The sequence below is a fragment of the Drosophila subpulchrella genome, chromosome 2L (genome assembly GCF_014743375.2).
Source record: "Drosophila subpulchrella strain 33 F10 #4 breed RU33 chromosome 2L, RU_Dsub_v1.1 Primary Assembly, whole genome shotgun sequence".
Taxonomy (NCBI): Eukaryota; Metazoa; Arthropoda; class Insecta; order Diptera; family Drosophilidae; genus Drosophila; species Drosophila subpulchrella.
In genome coordinates, this window is record NC_050610.1 from 23,926,425 (window position 1) to 23,948,630 (window position 22,206).

At 41.4% G+C, this 22,206-nt stretch overlaps 5 protein-coding genes across 6 annotated transcripts; 2 read left to right on the plus strand and 3 right to left on the minus strand.

Moving 5' to 3' along the window:
- Positions 1-1,514: 1,514 nt before the first annotated feature.
- Positions 1,515-2,357, minus strand: LOC119547667. 2 transcript variants are annotated; one of them, XM_037854622.1, is made up of 3 exons: positions 2,254-2,357; positions 1,945-2,166; positions 1,515-1,891 (listed from the first exon to the last, which is right to left on the minus strand). In XM_037854622.1, the coding sequence occupies exons 1-3, from the start codon at positions 2,263-2,265 to the stop codon at positions 1,889-1,891; spliced, it is 237 nt and encodes a 78-aa protein (XP_037710550.1). In that variant the 5' UTR covers positions 2,266-2,357; the 3' UTR covers positions 1,515-1,888. The 2 variants fall into 2 exon arrangements, with proteins under 2 accessions (XP_037710550.1, XP_037710549.1); XM_037854621.1 differs by having other exon boundaries at positions 1,515-2,166.
- Positions 2,358-3,710: 1,353 nt separating this feature from the next.
- On the minus strand, positions 3,711-4,311 carry LOC119548370. The gene is made up of 2 exons (XM_037855588.1): positions 4,180-4,311; positions 3,711-4,107 (listed from the first exon to the last, which is right to left on the minus strand). The coding sequence occupies exon 2, from the start codon at positions 4,065-4,067 to the stop codon at positions 3,732-3,734; it is 336 nt and encodes a 111-aa protein (XP_037711516.1). The 5' UTR covers positions 4,068-4,107; positions 4,180-4,311; the 3' UTR covers positions 3,711-3,731.
- Positions 4,312-5,539: 1,228 nt separating this feature from the next.
- LOC119546825 (heterogeneous nuclear ribonucleoprotein A1) lies at positions 5,540-6,162 on the plus strand. Its single transcript, XM_037853417.1, has 2 exons — positions 5,540-5,661; positions 5,730-6,162. The coding sequence occupies exons 1-2, from the start codon at positions 5,650-5,652 to the stop codon at positions 6,018-6,020; spliced, it is 303 nt and encodes a 100-aa protein (XP_037709345.1). The 5' UTR covers positions 5,540-5,649; the 3' UTR covers positions 6,021-6,162.
- Positions 6,163-6,671: 509 nt separating this feature from the next.
- On the minus strand, positions 6,672-7,929 carry LOC119546824. Its single transcript, XM_037853416.1, has one exon. The coding sequence runs from the start codon at positions 7,811-7,813 to the stop codon at positions 6,779-6,781; it is 1,035 nt and encodes a 344-aa protein (XP_037709344.1). The 5' UTR covers positions 7,814-7,929; the 3' UTR covers positions 6,672-6,778.
- Positions 7,930-14,304: 6,375 nt separating this feature from the next.
- On the plus strand, positions 14,305-19,740 carry LOC119547557. Its single transcript, XM_037854457.1, has 5 exons — positions 14,305-15,574; positions 15,709-15,851; positions 15,910-16,123; positions 16,366-17,675; positions 17,914-19,740. The coding sequence occupies exons 1-5, from the start codon at positions 14,305-14,307 to the stop codon at positions 19,738-19,740; spliced, it is 4,764 nt and encodes a 1,587-aa protein (XP_037710385.1).
- Positions 19,741-22,206: the final 2,466 nt, after the last annotated feature.

The window sequence follows — 22,206 nt, forward strand, 5'->3', positions numbered from 1 at the left end:
AATACTCTTCTTTTATAAAATGATAATAACAATTTTTTTATTTATAAGTGCTTTAAATGGGAGAAATACAAACATCTACTTTAGACAGAAAAGGTAAAAATTTTTATTTTAACTCGCGTGAATAAACCGATAAAAACAAAAGATGATAAGTGTGCTTAAATTTTTTCTTGATCCATTTGTAAACAGAACAAACTCTATAACTACATGTATTAAATAAGTCGTCACGGTCTTTCAAAATTGTTATGCTCGAATAAAACAAGAGTAAACAATCTTATCTTGTACTTTTCTTGGAAATCGTATATTTGTTTGTACAGCGTTGTCTCAAGCTTTAAAATTGTGAAATATGTTGCCGAATAGGAAAACATTTGCGAACCTAATAAAAAACGACGGATCCATTTTTAAACATCAGATTTCGAACAATTTTGGTCGTAATCACGAAAATTGGTTTTTTTAGTTAAGTTATGACCAAATACCAGTTACTCAGAGCTGCCGTTCAGCTTAAGTTTTAAGAGTTCTAATGGAAAAACTTTAAAAATGAAATAAAATCGGTTGGTCCTTTTGAAAACGACAACAACAAATAAATTATATTGCAAAGATTAAGGTTAGAATGTCTTTTAGAACTTTATTTTTCGATGCCTTTTTTAAGTCAATCTGTTCAGTAACGTCCCTGACCACCTCGTCCTCCTTGTTGTCCACGTCCTCCTTGACCGAATCCTTGCTGGCCCTGTCCTCCTTGACCGTATCCTTGCTGACCCTGTCCTCCTTGACCGAATCCTTGCTGGCCCTGTCCTCCTTGTTGTCCACGTCCTCCTTGACCGAATCCTTGCTGACCCTGTCCTCCTTGTTGTCCACGTCCTCCCTGACCGAATCCTTGCTGACCCTGTCCGCCTTGCTGACCACGTCCTGCTGCAAGAGCCACAGCGATCAGGGCGAAGAAAAGGACAATCTATAACAAAACCAAAAATGAGGAAATGTTATGCTTTGGCCACGATAATATCCTCAAGGAATATAAAGAACTTACGAAGAATTTCATTTTAGTAGATTGATTGTGTACACGGTTGAAAGTGTTCTAACTAATTCAACGTCGATCGGATGGTCTTATATAGCAAAATGACGATTCTTTGCAGCTTCCGCCACCAAAACAAAATATTAAAATTTTTGTTTTGATGTTTACTCGCATGCGATGAGACGACATAATTTGACCAAACACCGACTTAGCCTTGTGCTATCAAAAAAGGGACCTTGAGCGTGATCTTCCACTTAATTCGGAGCTGATTAGGTAAGCCCCGATTAAAAGGTTTGTGATTTTTACTTGCCATAGTTTAACAACTGCTCAGAATTTTTCTTAGTGTCATCTTTGCTGATCTTACAGTATTCTTTTGGGCTGAATTAGTTTTCAAGCACACAGAACAGCTTCACTAATAATTCATAAATTCTTATCAAAAAAATCTTTTAGAGAACACTTATTTATTTTTAAATAGCAATGACAGCCAAAATACATATTTTTTCCCACATCTTATCAAAGAATAAACGTACAAGTACTAACAATTCTTCAAGTCTGTAAAAAATGTACATCAACGAAATACAGAAGTTTACATTTTTTAATACATAGTAAGTATAGTATAACTTTCAGGAACTCCTCAAATCAATGATTTCGTATTTACTTTTGCCGGCTTTTTGGTCACCAGGGTTTCTCGACCCAAATTTGCTGCTGCCTTCGATGGAAACGTCTGCAGAAGAGGCGATGACTCTGTCCCGGTTCTGAAAGTTAGCTATACTTATGCAGCCGGGAATCATCAAGGCACCTTTACTTCCGGGAACTGGTAGGACACCTCCAGCGCCGGGGATCAATATGGTACCTCCCCTAACTGAAACCAGTTCAGAGCATTCACTGTTGGGAGCGGAATTTGGTAAAAAGTCTTGGGAGCCAGGAATGGTTAGGACCTTATCGGAGGAGGTGGGAATAGGTATGGGAGTTGATAACCCCTTTCCGACATAGACAATGGGTAGAGCTTTTCCCGTTGGGGTGACAGTATGCGAATGACCTCTCACGGCAATGGAAGGCGTTAGGGAGTAAGTCCCGCTCCTCACTGCTCTCTGTCCTCTGTGACCAGTCCATTGACCCTTGATCCAAGAAGAGAGTGCCAAGACATAAACTATGATTAGCTGAAATTTAAAATTTTGCTTGTGAAATTACATTTTGCTTGTGAAAAATTCTGGCTCTGCAATCGCCGAGTATTGCTCCCAACTCACCAGTAATCTCATTTTGAGTGATGCTTTGACTCTTGGAACAAAGCGGTCTTACGGAGAATATTGATAGGGCAGATCTATAATCGAAAAAGTGTCTGAAAAACAGCAATCGCACACATTAGTTGACAGATACTGAAAACAAAACTGTTTAAAATAAAATACAAATTTTCTCTAGTACTTTATTTTGTTTTTGTATAAAGAGAACAAGAAGAATAAGTCGGGCTTTGATATTTATATATATCGAACAAAGATTGGTAAAAAAAGTAACAAAATAATATTATACTATTATACAGTGCAAAATAAAGGATTTCTTATATTCACAATTTTGTCCGGCGCTTTAAGATAAGAAGTGTAAGGATAAAATATTACTTTGTTTAAAATACCGTGTACAGTAAACAAAAAATGGTTTTATACTCAACTAAACCTTTTTATTTGCCAAGTGTACTATATTAAAAGATATTTTAGTTACATTTTTTATATAATGTTACTTTATTTTTAATGCTGAAAATTCTTAGTTTGACTCCTACAAACCGAATATATTATTTAAGATGATGAGGCCTTCAAGTCAACGATCTCGTACTTGCTACCAATATTCCCGTTGGTCTGTCCGTGGCTGGCACCGCTATTTCCATGGCTGGGACTTTCACTAACAGTATCCGGTTTTCCGATTCCTAGGGATCCACCGAAAGGATGGTGGCCAGCTGGATATCCAGCACCGGGATTTTGCCCACCAGGGTAACCAGGAGGTAGTCTACCCGGACGGTTCCAATGTCCGGGATTTCGCCAAGGACCGGGGTTGTTGTGGTTCCAGCCTCCAGGATTTTGCCAAGGACCTGGATGGTTCCCATCTCCAGGACTTCGCCAGGGATCGGGATTGTTCCAGCCTCCTGGTCCCTGCCAGCTGCCCGCATGTTGCCAGGATCCCGGTTGGTTCCAATGTACCGGTTGTGGCCAGCGCCCTAAGTGGTTTGGCCTGCCGTATGATCCATGAAAAACTCCTTCCTCGTAAGACCCACCACCGCTTCCTTCGTATAACTCATTATGGGAACTTCGAGCTAGCGAAACCGCCAAGTAAACTAAAAATATTTGCTATTGTAAAAATATTTTTATTAATATTGAAAAAATGTTGTATGCAGAACAGCTGTGTTTTCTTACTAGCACTTTCATTCTACTTGATCTTCAAAATGCGCATATCAATACGCAAACCCGCTGTATTTATACCGACGTTTTTCATATATTAATCTGCCGATAATGGAAGTTCGTTGAATATGTAATGTACTGCATTATCAGATCTCAGTCTTATATATTTGCATTTCATCTTTTGAGATTGTTTTACAGATCTAACAAGACATCATTTAATTTGGGAGTACCATATTGCATTCATATTGCTTCGAAATGTAATTTAAGATCCTTAAAAAAATTAAAGGTGGACAACTAAATGTTTTAAAATTAAAAACTAATTTTTTAAGGGTTTTTTAGTTTTAGTGTTTGTTTATTAAATTGGTTTTTTTAGTAGCCGTGTCCGCCGTGTCCTCCGTGTCCGCCGTGTCCACCTTGCCCAAATCCTTGCTGGCCTTGTCCTCCCTGGCCAAATCCTCCCTGGCCGTGTCCTCCCTGTCCAAATCCTTGCTGGCCAAGTCCTCCCTGGCCGTGTCCTCCCTGGCCGAATCCTTGCTGGCCCTGTCCTCCCTGGCCAAATCCTTGCTGGCCGTGTCCTCCCTGTCCAAATCCTTGCTGGCCATGTCCTCCCTGGCCTTGTCCTCCATGGCCTTGTCCTCCCTGGCCAAAACCTTGCTGCCCGTGTCCTCCCTGGCCATAGCCAGCGAAGACGACAGCGATCAAAGCGAAGAAGACAATCTACAAGGAAAGAAGAGGAAGACAATCCTTAGGCTCTTGTCCACCAAAATCCTTTGACTTTGAAAAACTTACGAAGAATTTCATTTTGATTGATTAATTGTTTACAACGTCGAAAGCGTTCTAACTGACTAATAGTCGGCGATCAGGTCTTTTATAGCGACCGGTGGACTGTTTGCATCGTCCGTCCCCAAAACAAAGTAATAAATTCCATTTTTGTTTTTGTTTTTTTATTATTTCCAATCGAAATCTATGTATATACCCCAAGCTGAATTTATTTGTCGTTGCTAGATTAATTGTCTGAGATGAGATGACAAAATTCTAGCACATCTTTGACAGAGCTGATTGGTGATCAGGGATGAAGACCCTTAGCCTGATCTTTCTTTTTCTTAATTTGTTTTGATTATTTCGAAACTGATTAGCCAAGCGCCGAGTGAAAGCTTTGTGATTTCCATTAAAATTTCCCATAGAATACATTTTGGCGAAGACTTATTTGGGAATTTAAAAGCATCCTTTTAGGCGGAATTATAACGGATACAACAAATTGTTTACCTTGAAACTCTTACAACCGTTCATTAATTCCAATAAATATAAATATTTCTTTAACATTATCGAAATATTTATAACACTAACAGCGATTATATTAATAATAAACGAGAACAGAAGTCTTAATACCCTTGCAATTTTATGAATTAAAATATGAGTTAAACAAGATTAATTTTAATTATTAGCATTTAAAAATAAAACATAGGCTAGCATTGTAGCTACAGATTATAGTCGCCAGATAGCTTAAAAACAGCTAACTTTGCTAGTTTCATCCGATCTCTTGAAAACTCTAGCTTTTATTCTGATCTAGACAGACGGTCTTGGTTATATTGACTCGTTTAGTTACGCTGATCAAGAATGTGTATACTTTATACGATCTGAATTTCTGACTACTCTCTGCAAGGGTATACAAATAAAACTATAAAGTTCTTTTTTAATGACTTTTTTATTTACGATAAATATGAATTAAATCCACTTCTAACAAATATATCACTTAGAAACCGAAATAAATTATGTGAGAAAAATCTATAACTGAGATCAAGTTAAGAAAAAGGAAGTCTGGCTTCAATGTTATCAGTAAGTGTATTTGAATCGCTTTTATTTATTTTCAAATTGTATTCATTATATTTTGAGAGTACATAACCCTTGGCACGTTTTCAATGCGTGGAAATATAACGCAAGCAGTTTTAAAGCAATCCTCGATAAAGTGCTCTCTCTAATCTTAACATTTCTAATCTTCTATTGAGGATTGAGACCAGACCCCGCTGGATTTTGAAGGGTTGTTTGCTTGATCTTTGTTTTCTTATCAGTGCTCAAACATTGGAACCCCAGACGCATGGAAATTTTTTGGGTCAAGTTTAATGGCATGTTTTGGGTCTGTCTGGACATTCCAAAATTTGGGTTCGTGACGACACAGATGAGATTGCGGGAGAGTATAAAAGAGCCGAGGCGGCTGAAAATGTCATTCATACCAGCTAGATCAGCCAAAGCATCAGCAACATGAAATTCTTGGTGAGCTCTTGAAGATATTTTCATCATGGAATATGAAGAGGACTAAATTCTTATTCCCTTTGTCACAGATCCTTTTCTTGGCACTCTTCGCCCTGGCGGCTGCAGTGCCCCAGTGGGGCGGACAACAGCAGCAGCAGCAGGATGGTTTTGGATTCGGTGGCGGATTCGGAGGCCAACAACAGCAGCAACAGGAGAGCTTTGGAGGTGGATTCGGTGGCGGATTCGGAGATCAGCAACAACAACAGCAGAGTGGATTCGGTGGCGAATTCGGTGGCCAACAACAGCAGCAACAGGAAGGCTTTGGAGGTGGATTCGGTGGCGGATTCGGGGATCAGCAGCAGCAACAGCAGGGCTGGTAAACAGCTGATTACTACCCAAGAAACACAACGCCTAGAACTGAAATTACCAATAAAATTATGAGACTTTGATTACAAAAAGCTTAATGAATTTCCTAATTGCAAAGAGAAAAATATTTAAAATCACCACAAGGAAATGCTTCTTTTTACAGTCTTGTTTATTTGCCGTTCATTTTAATGCGTCCACAGTTAGGATGAATTTTTAAGCCTTTGGTAAAGTCTGATCCAGAGCTCACACACATTTCAAGTCCTCTTACATCAAAATTTGTAAAGATCTTACAAACACCCACATTTGTTGTTATATGTGAGCGGGAACCTATCGTTCAAAAACAGTTTAAGGTTCTTTCAAAAAGAAAAATAAATATAAATGTACATTAAATGATTGGTTAATGTATCAATCCTTTATATATGTATTATTTATTACTTATTATTATACCGATGTGCGCCATACATTGTCATTTACCACGCCATGTTTGTTCTCGAAATAAATCAAACTAACATTTCACTGACATTTTAGGCAACTGCTGAGTCACCAGCAGCTTTATCAAATTCGGGTACAAATGCAAGGAATTAAAAACTTTGGGTTGCAGAATTCAACACTCCACCTTGTTTTCACCTTAAAACATTTTAGTTTAGTATAAATATAGGCCAAAATGATCACAAAAATTTTGTTGTTTCTGGCATTGAAATAAAAACACAACCACAAATCGGGATCAACATGCTGGGAAATAAAAACATAGACAAAATTGGCCATGTGGCACCTAATCAATGGCCTCCTCAACCGGAGTCTTTTCCGGTTTCGCCTGCTGTTCCCGCCCGTCGGCCAGTAGAATCTCTGGCTTAGTGGCTCCCTGGAGCCCGGATCCCTCGCCTTCCGAACCGCCCAGCTGGGTGGCCTGCCAGGCTCTTGTCCACGGCAAGGACATCACCGACATGACCTTGGACAGGCCGAGCCGCTGATCCCGATTCCGGACCCTCTCCTCGGGCATTTGCAGTTCCTCGCTGCACAGCATGGAAACTATCAGGTGCTCGGCGAAGAGGGCGTGTCTTCGTCGTCGACTTCCGCCCACTTCCGTTTCCTGCTGGCAGCGCACTTCCTGCTGCGCGACCCACTGCAGCAAAAGATACCGCTCGGGCTGCTCCTTGGGCTGGGGTTCCTCAATGATCGGGCTGGAAGGAGTCTGCTCCTCTGGCGGATCGACCAAAATGCTGGGGGGCAGCTGGGGATCGGTGGGGCTCCAAGGGGCAGCGTCGAGCTGCAGGATCACATTGCTGGGTTGCTGCAATTGTTGCGACTGCAACAAGCGGCGTCGGCGGCTGCGACTCCGGTTGAATGTCCTTCGCAGGGGCGGCGTTTCCGGCTCCAGGAAGTTGGCGTGATCGATGTGGTTGAGCAGGAGATGACCCGACAGATTTTGAATGGCCACCAGCTCGACGGCCGGCAGTCCGGCGCACAGGGGGCAGACCACATAGCCTTCGGCCAGGCGATGGCGTCCACACACGTGCTCGATCAGCCGCTTGGCCGTGTGGCCGAATTCTCCGCAATACGGACAGGTGAAGCAATTGGGCAGGTGCACCACTTCCGGCACTTCGCCGTTGAGCAGCAGACTCGGCTGCGGATCATCCGGGTCCGGGATTAGCTGCATGGGATGGTCGGTGTGATGATCCGGAGACTCAAACCGCCTGTCGTAGCAATCGCCGCACAGGTCGAAGTTCACGCAGCGCAAACAGCGGTAGCGGCGACCCCGGAAGTCGCGCCTCTCACAGCCGTCGCAGCAAATGTTGCGGTGACCCATCCTCACTTCTCTCCGATCGCATGCACTTAAACTCTGGTCGAAAAACAGGGCAATGGGGTTTGGAATTTCTACAAATCAATTCTAAACAATGACATTTTTTTCTTCGATTTTCTCTGATACTGACTTAATTTGATTCCAAAATTAATCATGTCTTTATAAAACTAATTTTGTTACCATATTGAATTTAAGTGTCATTACAATATTTTGGTAAGATTAATATGTTTTTAAAAACCATACGTTTTTCAAGAAGCTTTTCTGAAAAATATATTTATTTTTCGATTAGCACTATCAACACTATATTTTTACTAAACACGTGCTGAGACATTTTTGATAAGAAATACGATTGTTGACCTTAAACTCTAAATTCCCATTTTTCCAAGGCAGCCGGCATGATAAGCAAATCTGCTGGCATTGCTGCTTAGGAAAAAAAAATTCACTTCGAATCAATAAATAATATTACATTTTAAGAATTTGTTTTTGTTACATATACGTAAAATCCGAGTTAATATTTCTGGTATTGTTTTGCTACATTTTAGTGAATGTTTGCAACTGTAAGCCAAAATCCAATTTGGTCCGTTGGGACCGCTTATATTTATTTAATTGGCTACCCAGGCAGTAATGGGTTAAGCACATCGGTTCTAACTGTGGCTTCTGCTCCTTTCGTAGCTCTTTCTGTCTCTCTCTCGCTTTCGGACTCTCCCTCTCGCTCTATTCTTTTCAATTTTCCAAGCTGGGTGCGCGGCATTTGTAATGGAAGTCTTCCGGCTTCATGAACCTCCTTCTCGGCACCACCCACTTTTCGTCCATTCTGGTAGATTCAGTACACTCATAAAAATAAGTCCCTACAAATGGGAAATTCACCACCAATTTTAGAAGTAGGAGTTTTTCTGTTTTCCAAATAAATAATGTGTACCTATATTTTTTTAATAAGCTAGTCATTTTTAAGAAAAATTACTATTGGAAGTACCTTACTTTTGGTGGTACACTTGACGTTATTTTTATTGAAATTTATCTATGCCCCATAATTATGAACAATCTTAAATATTCATTAGTTATTTGAAGTCTGTTTTTAAAAATTACACCAGCTTAAAAAAAATACTTCGTTTTAAATCAACCATATTATTTATATAATGTTTTATTGAGCAAAAAAAAGGTTTGATTTGTTTGGATACCAATTGTACAAAATATCTAAAAGGGATTTTAATTTTTCTTCGAGTGTACGACTAGAACTCCTGTTCCTGCACTGGTGTTGGTAATTATTTTATGGAGTGTGGCGGACGGGACGCAATCTCCTCGCCAGTGTGAGTGTGTGTGTGTCTGCGTGGGCAACTTATGTTTACCAAGTGCGAAAGTGGAAACGTGCTGCAAACATGAAGTCCTGCCGCCACTCCCCTTTTCCGCCCACTCCCCCAGTGTTTTACGCTTTATAATAGGATTTGAATACAATGGCATTGTAATGAAATGTGCAGCAAACGATGGTCTGCAGACAGTCGGTGGGTCTGTAGCAAGTCGGGCTCTGCGGTTGCCTTTGGACTCCGGGCCCCGAGTTCTGCGATTGCGATACTGGAACGACGATTCTCCTCCGGTTCTCCACCGGCTCTCCACCGATTCTCCCCGGGCTTGGTTCCTGGCCAAGAACAAGCCAAACAGCTGTTCCGCCTTTGTCTGTCTGTCTTCTGTCTGCGCGTGTAATTTGAGTTGGTAATTAAAAGTAAAGCAAAAGGCAAACTGCTGCAACTGCCGCACATCAAGTTACCGCTTCACACGTATGTGTGTTCCCTAATGCCGTAGCAGTCCTCTAAGTGCGTCACATTGGATTTTATTCGAGAGAGCTGCCTTAAAGGTGTCCTTTTGAAGTTCGGTGGGTTTATTGGATTCCGAACTCCAAAAACGTTAAGTAAATGGATATTAATAATAAATAAACTATTTGAAAAATTGGAATAAATTATTTTATATTTTATTATCCTTCTTTAATGGTTTCTATGTTTCCATGTCAGAACAACTTTAATAAAGAAACATACTGTTAAAGTTTAGATAGCTTTAAGTATGGGGCTTTGTAGTATTTTTACCACATTGTAGAGTGATAATTTCACTATTTTTAAATAGTACTATCTTATGATTGGTATAAAACAAATGATTGAATATAATAACAGAAAAAGAAGCGAAGAGAAAGTTTAATTTGAGATGTCAAAAAGTTTAAAACTTTTCAACTGCCTTAACGTTTGAAGGCCTCATTAGGTACGGCCCAAATATTTTCATACAATCTAAAAAGCAGAAGAAAGCCCATCAATCAACGCCTGTCGACCTTTGTTGATTAGTTTATCAATTAAATGTAATTGCAATTTTATTTTCATTAGCCTTTCAAAGGGTGTCGCTGGGCCCGCTTCAATTGGGCTAATTAATGGCAGGCCTGTCTGAGAAGAAGTTCCCCATGGAAATCTCACAGCCATAAGCGATTTTGGAAAATCAGGCGCCCTAATGAAAATTACAAGGCATTGCCCATTAAAATTGGAAGGTGGGATTCGGGGGATGGGTTGGATTCTTCTAATTGCGCTCCGCTTTTCCTTCTGCCGGAAGCTGTCAATGAAAATTTTGTTCTTTGGCCTCTTTTATTTATGTTAATTTGTTTGCCTCGCTTGGCCCGATTTCTTATTATTTTTTTTTTCTGAGCCAGCGTGACGATATGCTCAATTGCTTTTGTAATCAATCAAAGTCAAAAGCGCAAAACGTTACTTACATACACGTATTGTGGGGCGGGCGATAAAGGAGCATATCCTGATGGGATTGGGATTGGGATTGGGATTGGTATTGGGTGGGAAAGTGCAGCCAGGATATCCCGGGGGCGGAAACTGGATTGTCATGTGTGCTCGCGATGCTAGATACTCGATGCCCGATGCTCTTTGCTCGTATTTTGTGTTGGTGTTTGACGTGACACTTGAGCGACACTTGAAGCCCGATAATTGATATTGTGCTGCCTGAGGATGGGCTTCCGGAAGGGGCTGCGGATGGAGTGGGCGTGGCCGCGTGCGGGTACACGGCGGTCCCGGATTCTTGTAATTGTCGCTGACACATTTTCGTGGCTTAGTTGCGACCGATAAATCTAAAGGGATGTCCGTCAATCAGTGGTTAAGTTCACAAAAGGAGTTCGTTTATGAGATAAGGGGCGTAATAAGATTAAGATAAAGAAATCATGATCGTTTAAAATAGATTAAGTTTACCATCCTAAAAAATATATTCTGGAACTGAAACTCTTAGTCTCTATAAGATGTAGTTTCATTCGATATAGAAAAAATAAATGCTCATAAAATGTTTTCTTTAAGTCGAAGTCTCAATGACTCAAAGTTTTTTTGTTCGATAAAAAGAAATACTGTAAAATGAATGTGTTATACTTTTTATTTAATGAATAGAATAAAAATGCATCTAACGACTTAAGAAGACTCATTCAACTGGACTTTGAGAAGTTTCTGCCTAGTGAAAATCCTAGCTCTCCACCCCAGTTTGCTTTAATTTGGGGCATTTGGTTGACCGTCCCTTGAATCTGGTCAATGTGCCAACTGCCGCACACTTAGTGTCAACTTCAGGAACAGTGAACTTCCCCCAAGCCCCCCAGAAAGCCACCAGATAATTGTTAACCATTAAGTCGCACCGCAAATCAAGTGCAGCAATTGCAACTGGACTGCAATTCATTTGCGGCATGGATCATTAAAGGGCGCAGGGGCCGAGAACTTCGGACCGGGGACAAACCGCACGCAAAGTTGCCAACGTGGCCGAAACAGACGTCACCGCCGGAACCGACCGGGCCAAAACAAACCACCATCCTCAGCCATCCCCGTGCCCTGGGGCCATCGAAAAAGCTCCAGCCGGAAAGTTTTTGAGCATAAAGAGTTCTCAGCCACGTGATGGATGGAGTGGATGAGCTCGCAGGGTAATGGGTACAAAAAGGATTGCAGAATGGTTTCACGCTGCTTTCAGATCCATTAAGCATTGGATGCCAATCCGGCGATGATAATAAAGGGGCTGGAGACGGGGATGATGAGCTCCACGGCGCTTTGAACTTTCTCCGGGGACTATAATGACATGCGTCGCAACTATTTCGCATTTGGAATATTTAATGTACTGAGTTTCGGAAAACATTATCTGTCATTAGTGTCAGAAATTATGGCACATCTAGCAGAATCCTTTTAGTGCCCAACCCTTCCCCGGCGACAAGTGATAAGTCGATCCAGTTAATAATGTCAGCAGAGCTGACATCTATTAGACGACTGCGAGACACTTTTCAGCCTGCCTGCCAGCCGCTCGCATTAATATTAATTTATCCGAAAAGTATATTATTTATGAAATTTTATCATTCTCGGTAATTAAGCTGCGCTCACGGGGTCTATGACATTTTAATTAAAGCCTAACCGAAAGCCGCCGCCATGAAGAACCGAAAAAAAAGCAAAGATAAACGCCCCAGTCGAATGCCTCTTGAAATTATTATCATCACACCCACGAAGGCAAACACAAGGGTAAAAAAGAGCAAGTAAAGAAAGCAAAAGTTTGGCGACAATCCCGACGCACTTTTATGGCACGGCTTTTGGTTGCGAGTGAAAATGAAGATACGAGAAAGTCCCGGCCCAACCCCAAACTTGGTATCAGTGTCATGAGTGGGAGATGAGCTAGGGATGGGACTCAAAAACTATTCAAATGTGGAAAATCCTTTAAAAGGGGGTTAGCATAGAAAAGGTACATGGTCTTAATCAAGAAAAACCATTATATATTGATTAGATATCATCAAATTGTCTTGTTAGAAAGGGGCCTTTCTTTAATTGACTTATATATCTAGGCCTTATCTATGATTTCAAGAAAATATTGTTGACTTATTTCTTTATTTTTTCGAGTCAAGCTCATACACATTTCTTTGCAGTTCTTAAGACATCTGTTTTCTTCAGTTTTTTAGAGGCTTCCATCTCTACCGTGAAACTTCGGCGTGTGTGAGAGTGTACTTTTCTGCTTAAAGTATGATTGCAAGTGTGAAAATATATATGCTAAACGTGCCCGAATGCCCCGCTTCGCCTTGCCGTTGCGCTTCATGCGTTTTTGTTTTATGACGCGGCGACGTGCTCGGAAAATGAAAAGCACTTGACGCGCCAAAGTGCTGAACTTGGCGGTCCTCCACTGGAGCTCCGTGCGTCCGTCCTTCAGTCCGCCGGTTCATCAGGCCCCAAACCCAAACCCCAGCCACCCGACTCGCAGTTGGTCTTTCTTTTTTTTCTGCTCGAGTTTTTTCTTTACTGTTAAAGTTCTTATACACTTCTTTTGGAGGGGTATATGGGATAAGGCTTATATCGTAGACAACTTACTAGTTTTAAAAACATAATATTACTTTTTTTTTTAATTTAAAGCTATAAAGGAAATGTTAAAATTTTTGACACTTGTTCGAAGGAAATTTTAAAAATAATATGTATAGGTCAAATGTTTTAAAAATTAAAAAAAAATATCATCTTGAATGAAAGGATTAATAACATATCATAAACCAAAATTCCATAGCACCAACTTCGAAAATTCCCTGGTCCTTGACTTGAATAATACAAGAGTATGTCGACAACATTTCGAAGGACCAAATCAGTTTCCACTTTTTTCCGCTGCCTTATTTTTTATGCGACGTGCGCTCGCCTGCAAATGGGTTTCTCCTTGGCTTCCATTACTTCTATTCCATTCTCATTTGTTCGAACAATTTAAGAAATTGTCGCCCTGTCTTGCCCCAGCACCGTGCCCCAACCTCCTGGCATAAAAAACACTATGCATGTGTGAAGTTTATAGTAAATAAAGTATGATTGTCTATTGTCAATGCTCGTTGTTTTTGTGGTTTATAAAAATTCAACACTCTATTTGCTGCTCGTCGTTGGCTCGCTCCCTCTCAGTTAATTTCATTTGATTTATATGGACTGTGCAAATGGAAATGGAAATGGGATCCAGGACGGAGATGGAGGTGTGGATGGGTATGAGGATGAGCTTTCTGGCTGGGGTTAAGCCTGTTCTGTAATCGCTCTTGTTGATGACGCTGATTCTGGATGCTATTGTGGTCAATAAATTACCAGCTGTGCAGAAAGGCCTTTCACGCTTTTGTTCCTTTTCACACATTTGAAGTGCACTTTATGCTTTTTGCATGCACAATTCGCAATTAATTAAAACAATTATGTAGGCAGCGACACGACAACAAAAACAACAGTAACAGGAACAGGAAAAAGGCAAACAAGAGGGCAGTGCAAAAAAGGTACAAAAATCCAACAAGAAAAACGAATTTTCTGCGGTAAAATGTCATGTCGCCTGTCAACCACACATTCCCAGTTCGAGTACTATGCAATTATACAAATGGAAGAACAGGTCTGGTTAAATTACCCTGCCACATCAGGCGATTCTTACACCTTGCTTCTTGAGTCAAATTTAAATCGAAAATGGAGAGAAGTGAGCAAAATGGTGATCTATGTATCGAGCCGCTTGTCTGAACTATGCAATTGTTCTTGTACCTCATGACCACATCGATATCGCTAATGTTGATCATGGAAAACGACGGAGCCCCATTAATGGCATTATTGGACGGAACCTTCCTGAAGGGTAACAATCTTTCCACCGGAAGTTCTCAATCACTGAGGAGCGCAGAAGTTCGGTATACCTCCAAAACCTCTAGGTTAAGTAAAATGTTAAGATCAAGAAGAGATCAAGACGACAGTCAAAGAAAATTAGCTGTCGAAGAGGAACAAAAAAGGATTGAGAGTTTATGGGATCCCGTTCTAAATCAAAGCTACGACTTCTCTAGTTTTAGGGATTATGATAACACCCCCTATATATTACCCACTAGAATAAGTAAAAAGTTAAGACCGGATGATTTGTATAATGAAGAACAAAATAGATATCCGAATTTATGGCAACACCTTGTTAATAAAACCTTTGAATCTTCGGTCCTAGAGGACTATGATAGTCGAAACCTCACGGCGAAAAGTGAAATCGAAACAAATAAGGGAGTACATCGAAATATCTCACTTCCACAAATTGAGGAACGTTGGTATCCCATATATAACAAAAGCTCAATTTGCGAGAGTCCCAACTCATCAGAGTTTCAAAATGAAACAGAGGACTACTTTAAATTACCCTGCCTGAAAAACCGATCGCCACTGGAGAGCTACTTTAAGAAAGATCGTAGACCTAATAGGCCTAGAAGGCGAGGCCTACATGTACACTTGTATATCAAATCGAAACTGGTATATGGAAAAGAATATTACGTTTTCACGACTTTGCCCAGACTGGGCAAGAACAATTTCGTGCTCAACATTACGGTGGATACCAAAGATTATTTAATCAATGACATCGATACGGCCGTCGATGTCGAATATACAGGTTGGAGTTATACAACAAACTTAAGGGCTGTACTGCGAAAGTATGGCATACATGGCTATCGACTTAAATATAGACGTTGCTATTATTACCGCAGCACAGCTACATTCTACAGTACGAAACACCAATACATTATCGCCGAAGTAAGTTCCATGAAAGACAGGCGGAGGCTATTGACACATGTGGTGCGTACGAGAATTAGAGTGCGGAGTCCCCCACATGTGACCTGCCTACCCTCTTTGAACTTAGAATTCTGCAAGAACCCCGAAGAACCAGTAGTGCTCTCTCCCTGGGGTCATGTGGAATTCTTCGCAACTATAGGTGATGAGTGTCCCCTAGTGAAGTATAAAAATGTGAAATGGTTATTCTACGATATTCGTGAGAAGAGTAAGTTAATTTTATTTCCATTTCATGGAATTATTTTTTTTATTACGCCTTCCAAATTATTTCCTTAACATCATAAAGATTAAAACTTAAATAATCACCAGATATTTTAGTAATATTATACTTTCGTATCACAGAATTTCTCGGTCAGGCACAGGGAGTAGGACTTGTTTTAAAGTTACTGCCGTACCATCTAAAATTCCGGAAAAATCCTCAAGGAACAAAAGTCTTTCTGTTACGAGTAGAAGCCAAAATAAATGACTTCTTTACGGTAGCTCGTGTGAGTGGTCAAGCTCTAGAAGAAATGTATAACCCATCATTCTTTGATCTTCTTCCAGTGCTATGTGACGTACAGAACCCCCCAAGTTGAACCTCAAATCAAGGGCAATGAGAGACGGAAGGTCGACGTACGAAAACCAATTTCCCTCGATGGGTCCATTAGCAAGGACAGGATAAAAAAGAAGGAATCTACTGAATCGAAGGATTTCTTTTGGAGCTGTCGCAGTGTAGACGATCCAGATAACAAATATTGCAAAAAATATATGTCAGAGGGTGAGTACTGAGGGGTAAATATAAATTTTACGACTTTAGATTACATACTTCTTTTTGCACAACCAGGAGTAATTAGGTCTTTACGATTTAAACAGACTTACGAATTTTATTGACTGTAAAATTTAAAAAATTAATCTTGTTAATATTTTATTTAATAAGCCAGTGAATGCAATAAAATCTTTGTACGATTATATTAAGTCACAGCACATTGTAGGTTATATAATTATATATTTTATTCCTAGTGCCCTCCTTAAGATTACCAGCAAATGCCCTCAAGCCGAACGCCGACTACGACTTCACCTTGACCGTCGCTTCGCGAATCGACCCGGAGAATCGAAAGACCGTTTCCCAGGTGGTAAGGGGTACCACCATGAAGTCATTTACTCCCCAAATCCTATGCCGTCGTAACTGCGATCTGGGCGTCTATGCCCCCATCGAAAGTGTTCATCTGATCCCGAAATGCGACGACTGTCCTAACAAGATTAAGAGGTATGAGTGGTGGGTGCTGCCGGAGGGAGAGGAGCCCCACCTAGAATCGCGGTACAAGTATCTGATTCTTCACCACCAAGAGCCCCGTCTAGCCATTCGACTGAAGATGGAGATGGAGAACAAGAGGTGGGTGGAAGCCTTTTATACGCTGCGCCGAAACGACGGTCCTCAAAAGGGAGATTGCCGAGTCTCCCCATTTTTTGGTCTGGAGAGCATGACGATTTTCGAAATCAGTTGCCTGGGTTTCGAGACGCACTACGCCCCGCTGTCCTTTCGCTACAAGACGGAAACCGGGGTTATCGCCTCGAATGTTCCGTACAAAAGGATTAAAGTGACCCTACCAGCCACCAATAAGGTGATGATCTCGATTTGCGACAACATCGATATGTGTGTGGACCGCACAGCCCGCGTAATAGTGATTCCAATATATAGGATCTTTGGAAGTAAGATCGACTATGTAATGGAGAATGTGACCCAATTGCTGCTACATGGCGAATGGAATAGGGCCTTTGTCGCGAGTTTAGCTGCCTCAAATTTGATAAGGTCGACGGGTGACGGACGTCAGGTCTACTCGTATGTAAGTAAGGTGGTGGCCCACACGGGCTCCCAGCTGGAGCAGCTTACTTCGCTGGCCACGCACATTATGGGGAAACTGAAGCCAGTCGATTACCGCGGCGCCACCCTAATGGCGGACATCTTCAGCCAACTGAGCGACATCTTCCAGGAGATCGTCCAGGAGCGCGAGTGGCTGCATCGGGATGCCTACCAGTCGCTGACGGCCAGTCATATGTTCTTCATGTCGGTGCTGGGGCAGAAGACGGAGCACCATTCGGTGGCCATGTGCAAGCCATATAATCCCGAGTGCCTGAACCTGCAGAAGCTCGACTACGAGAGGCACTTTGCCATCGAGTTTGATCCCCTGATCCTGCTGCGCATCAACAGCTGGATGATGAACACTTGGTATCTGTACAAGTGTGTCTACTATATAGGCGTCGTGGCTACCCAACGACATCATCCCTACGATGACGCCTTGTCGGTCCAAGTGGGCGGCATTGCGTACCAGGTAGAGTCTTATCGATATGATGAGCTTGAGATGTAAGCGTCTAAAGTATAGTAAATGCGATCGCTAACTTTTTTCATCGTTATAATTTAGTTTTTATCAAAAATTATCGTTTTGTTTCAAATAGTAGCTTCATCGAAATTTTAAAATGTTATCTCAAGCTATCGATATATTTTTCGGAAAAACATTTTTTCGAATATATATCGATTTTCCCGATAGTCAACATATTTTCATCTTCCAGATAAATGTCACGGAGGTAACGGTCAATGCCAAGGACATCGTTATGGAGACAATAGACAGTATACACGTTATTGAATTTTCTAAAGAGCTCCTCCTCGAGTTGAAAGCCAGCCTGAATCACAGCACCATTCTGTTTCAGACCATCTCGCAGCAAAACCACCACAATATCTTCTGGTGGTACCCGGATCCCCTGCCCTCGAAGACCAGTGTGCTAATCGTGCACGCCTACAGTCCCACTAGGTTTTTTCAAAGCGCTAAGGAGGCTGAGTTGAACAATCCTCTAGTGTACAAGACGAACATTAGCCAGTTCAACGATGAGTTCTTCACGCAGTGGGTGGCCAACGGCAGTATTCGAAATAGTACGGAGATCCACATATATAGTCTTACGCTGAACCAAAAGGCCATGTTGGCGGTGCGAATAGTGAGTTGTTCGGAGCTGATGTATATCAAGATGAAGATGCACAGGTGGCCAACTTTGGGTCAGATACGACAGCGGGCCTGTCGCATAACCCCCGAAATGGTAGGCAAACGCATTTGGATGGCAAACTCCTGTAAACGAAGTCGGGCCTATGTGGCCATTCACAGGCCGGGTGAGGTGCGATACAGAAAGAAACTGAGGACGGAGAAGAAGCCTAAAAAGAAAAGGATAAAAAGGGAAGCGCACTACGACGACGACTATGAAGAGCCGGAGGAAATTCCTGGAACGCGGTTTCTGAACTACTCGATTCTTCTGGAGATATACCAGTGCAATTTCTGGAAGAACCGTTCGTTGGATCCCGGCTGGAGCAAGGACTACTGCACCACCACCTTCGAGCACTCTTCTGGAACCTCCGTTCAGTGCACCTGCTACACCCTAGGCACTCTGTCTTCTCGGATCTTTCCTATCTCAGCGGAACTGTTTGTGGAGCACATACCCATTCCCGTGCTGTTGTACAACATGACCATGCTGCTCATCTTCCTGATGCTCTTCCTAATGATAATTATTAAGTGGATTTTCAATGCGGATATTATCACTGCCCATCTGAGGGAGCCAAGTATTCTGCATTGCGAAACGCCGAAAGGAAAAACGGACCGCTGGCACGGTCACGGTAAGGGATCGGAGATCCTTCTCGTAATAGTCACTGGAGGTCAGGAGTTTGCGGGCAGTACGTCGAACATAAAGTTCTACTTCAAGTCACCGAACCGACCGCAGACCTCGTATCAAATCACCCAGGATCCCGGGCATCCAAAATTGTTGAGGAACAGCACCAACAAGCTGATGATTCCGCGGGGGAATATCTATATACCCACCCGTTTGGCTCTGGGTATCGGCAGGAATGGAAGGTACCCCTCGTGGTATTGTCGATCCATCACCGTCGTAGATCTGGAGTTGAATGTACAGCAGCTGTTCCTGGTCGAGAGCTGGATAGAGCGGGGTCACACCCAGTTCATGCGCTCCAAATACTTCACGATGGGCTCCTACAGAAAGACCCCGAAGTACACGTGGTGTCAGCGATTACGACTTCGGATCGAGCAACTGCATGTCAGCTGGTTCATGATCAACCCGATCACGGGACCCTGGCAAAGTAACGTCGGCGGCATCACCATGAATCGCTTCGAGAGGAGTTGTGTGTGGATCTGCAATACGGCAATCACCTTGGCCGTGGTTTCCTTGTACTTTGGAAAGTCCACCGTGGAGTCGATTCAGGAGGAGACGCGCCAGAACATCCAACACAGCCTTCAGATCACCGTGGTCATTGTGTTGGCCTTTTACGCCTTTGTCATCTGCTTATGCATACATTTCGTGTTCGAAGTTGTCATGTTGCGTTGGCTGTGGCCGCAGAAGTAGTTTAAGATTATAAAATTAATAATAAAAAAATATTAAGTTGTACTAAATATATCAGAAATATAAGGGACTTAAACGGTTTTGTGCTTAAAATGGCTCCCTGTAAATTAGGTGATCCAAAATGCAAATGTTTAAACAGTCTTTAACATTCTATGGGACCATATTTTTGATCAAGAACATAGTAACACAAAACCTTTCTTGTTGAAATTTATATTTTTAATGATATTTGGGAGCTCCCGAGTCATTACCTACAATTCCAGCTAAGCATACGAAAATATGCATTTGTCGGAAATTTTTATTTATGTGGGCCATGTATGTAAATATGTGACGTTTTTTCACTTATCAAATGCTAATTCATTTTCAGAATTGCTAAAAGATGTTTGCGGTACTTAGCCTATAATATATTTCTGACCCATTGATTTTAGCAACTTTAAGATTGCATTGTTGGTGTTTTTTTAGTATCAGCTGGCAATTTTCAAATTTAAATAGTCCAAATTAGTACTGGAAGGGCTTTGCCTTCTGTTTCTGGCGACTATATCCGACCGGGCCTGGGCTAATGGATTTTTCCACGCCTAATTACCATTACTTAGCCGAAAGTGGGCAAAAAACGCAGACTCCAACGTTGGAAAAAAGGTAAAATTGCATTAAAAATTATCGCTTTTTTTTTAGAAACTATGCTTCTCGTATATTATTTTTTGTAACTTGGGTGTGTATGCAAATGGAATTTCATAGTCACCATTAACACCTTTTTGCACTGTCTCTGCTTCACACCTGTTTCTTGTGGTCCCTGCCATTTTTTTTGTTCGCATATTTTATGTGACGTTGGGTGAATTTAAAAAAAATAAAAATGCATTTAATTAAATGCCACACAAATGCTGCGAAAAACGTTTTCAACGTGTGATATTTTATGCCAGAAGTCGGGGGTTTTTTCGGCTTCGCGCTGTTGTTCCCGTTTCTCATTGTCGTGGGGACAGTCGAAAAATGCATTTTCATAACGTTACCGGACATTATAAATGTGTTAAGTTGGGGTGGCTGCTCTGGGTCCTGAATAATTTGCCCTTAAGGAATATTTCAGGATGTCCAAATAGATTAACATGGCATGCAAGTGTTAGAAAAGAAGAATGCAGAGAAAAGAATATTTATTAGATGAAAAAAATTTAAAATTATTAAAAAGCAGTTGAGTAGAAGACCAAAAGACTTCCTACAATTGGAATGTCCTATTTCAATGAAAGTATCTGTAAATCTGGTCCCAATTTCGATGCATTTCCATCGACAACTTCAGTATTCACCCTTGAGGCTGTAACCTAGTCGTGGATCCTCGAAATTTTGGCAACAGCTCAATCTGCAACCAGTTCCGATTTTTGCTTACTTTGTAGTTAGGCATAGATTTGCAGCCCTGCCTCCCATTCGCCCGAAGTGATTCTTTTTTTTTGTTCGAATGTCGCAACGAGGATGCTACGGAAATTGTACTGAGGGCACGGCCATTATTCTCTTCACTCTGCCAGAAGCCCAAGGAGACGACATACGCATCTGAATTTGTCATATTGTAGTTCTTTGGGCTACAATGCCTGTGTACCCAGTACTCGAAGGGTTAGAAAGGGTTGGTATTCAGAACTGGCAAGGTACTACAATAGGTAATGGTACTGTATGTAAACTCAGAAATCTCTGAATATTAACCAGGTGAACCAGGTTAACCAAGTGAATATCCTTTAACAGTTACCTTAAAATATTAAATACTATATAGTTTTGTCGTAGGTACTATACTGAATTATCAATAAATGGCGTTACACACTTAAAGATATTTTGTTTATATTTATTAGAAGCTTTATGTACTGAGCTAAAAATTTAAATCATCAATTCGAATATACAATATCGTTCATTATTTTCAACAGCTATCTAAAGCCACCTTATTTTGTATTTTTTTTAGCAATGTGGAATATATTTTAATTAAAATGAATTAATCTTTTTGAAGCTATTGCTTAGGATCCCAAATATAATTCATTAAATACTGGGTATCTTTGGGTCGAAGAAGTATTCTAAAATTCTTACGTGCTTTTTTTCTGTTTATGCGTTTTTCTGGAGCCACCAGCCGACAAAATTGCAGCCGACAGTTTGGCACATTCCCATTTCGAGGTTCTGGCATGCCACACCCACTTTTTGGCCACTGTTTGCATACGTGCCCGTTGTGGAATTGCCTGGGCGCACTCCTCAAATCATTGGCCGCTGCCACGCCCACCGTGCAACATGCCCACCCAAGCCCCCGCCCCGCCCCCTTTTAGCCTGTGGGAGCGCAACATGTTAGTGACACAATCGAAATGGAAAACGACATGGAACATGGCAACAATAACGAGCGGCAATAACAAACAACTTCGAATTTTCACCGGCGATGAGACAGGTAAGAAAACCAGGCGGAAATTGAAGTGTGAAGTGTGTGAGTGGATTAGTTATCCTGAGAATTGTTGCCGCTTG

What these genes read in the sequence shown, in the direction of transcription:
- LOC119548370 (XM_037855588.1), bottom strand. Translation starts at nt 4,067, where the DNA reads ATGGCCAGGGAGGACACGGGCAGCAAGGTTTTGGCCAGGGAGGACAAG.
- LOC119546824 (XM_037853416.1), bottom strand. Translation starts at nt 7,813, where the DNA reads ATGGGTCACCGCAACATTTGCTGCGACGGCTGTGAGAGGCGCGACTTC.
- LOC119547557 (XM_037854457.1), top strand. Translation starts at nt 14,305, where the DNA reads ATGCAATTGTTCTTGTACCTCATGACCACATCGATATCGCTAATGTTG. An exon ending in CAAAAAATATATGTCAGAGG is followed by an intron (nt 16,124 to 16,365) that starts GTGAGTACTGAG and finishes TTTTATTCCTAG; the next exon opens with TGCCCTCCTTAAGATTACCA. An exon ending in TGGGCGGCATTGCGTACCAG is followed by an intron (nt 17,676 to 17,913) that starts GTAGAGTCTTAT and finishes TTCATCTTCCAG; the next exon opens with ATAAATGTCACGGAGGTAAC.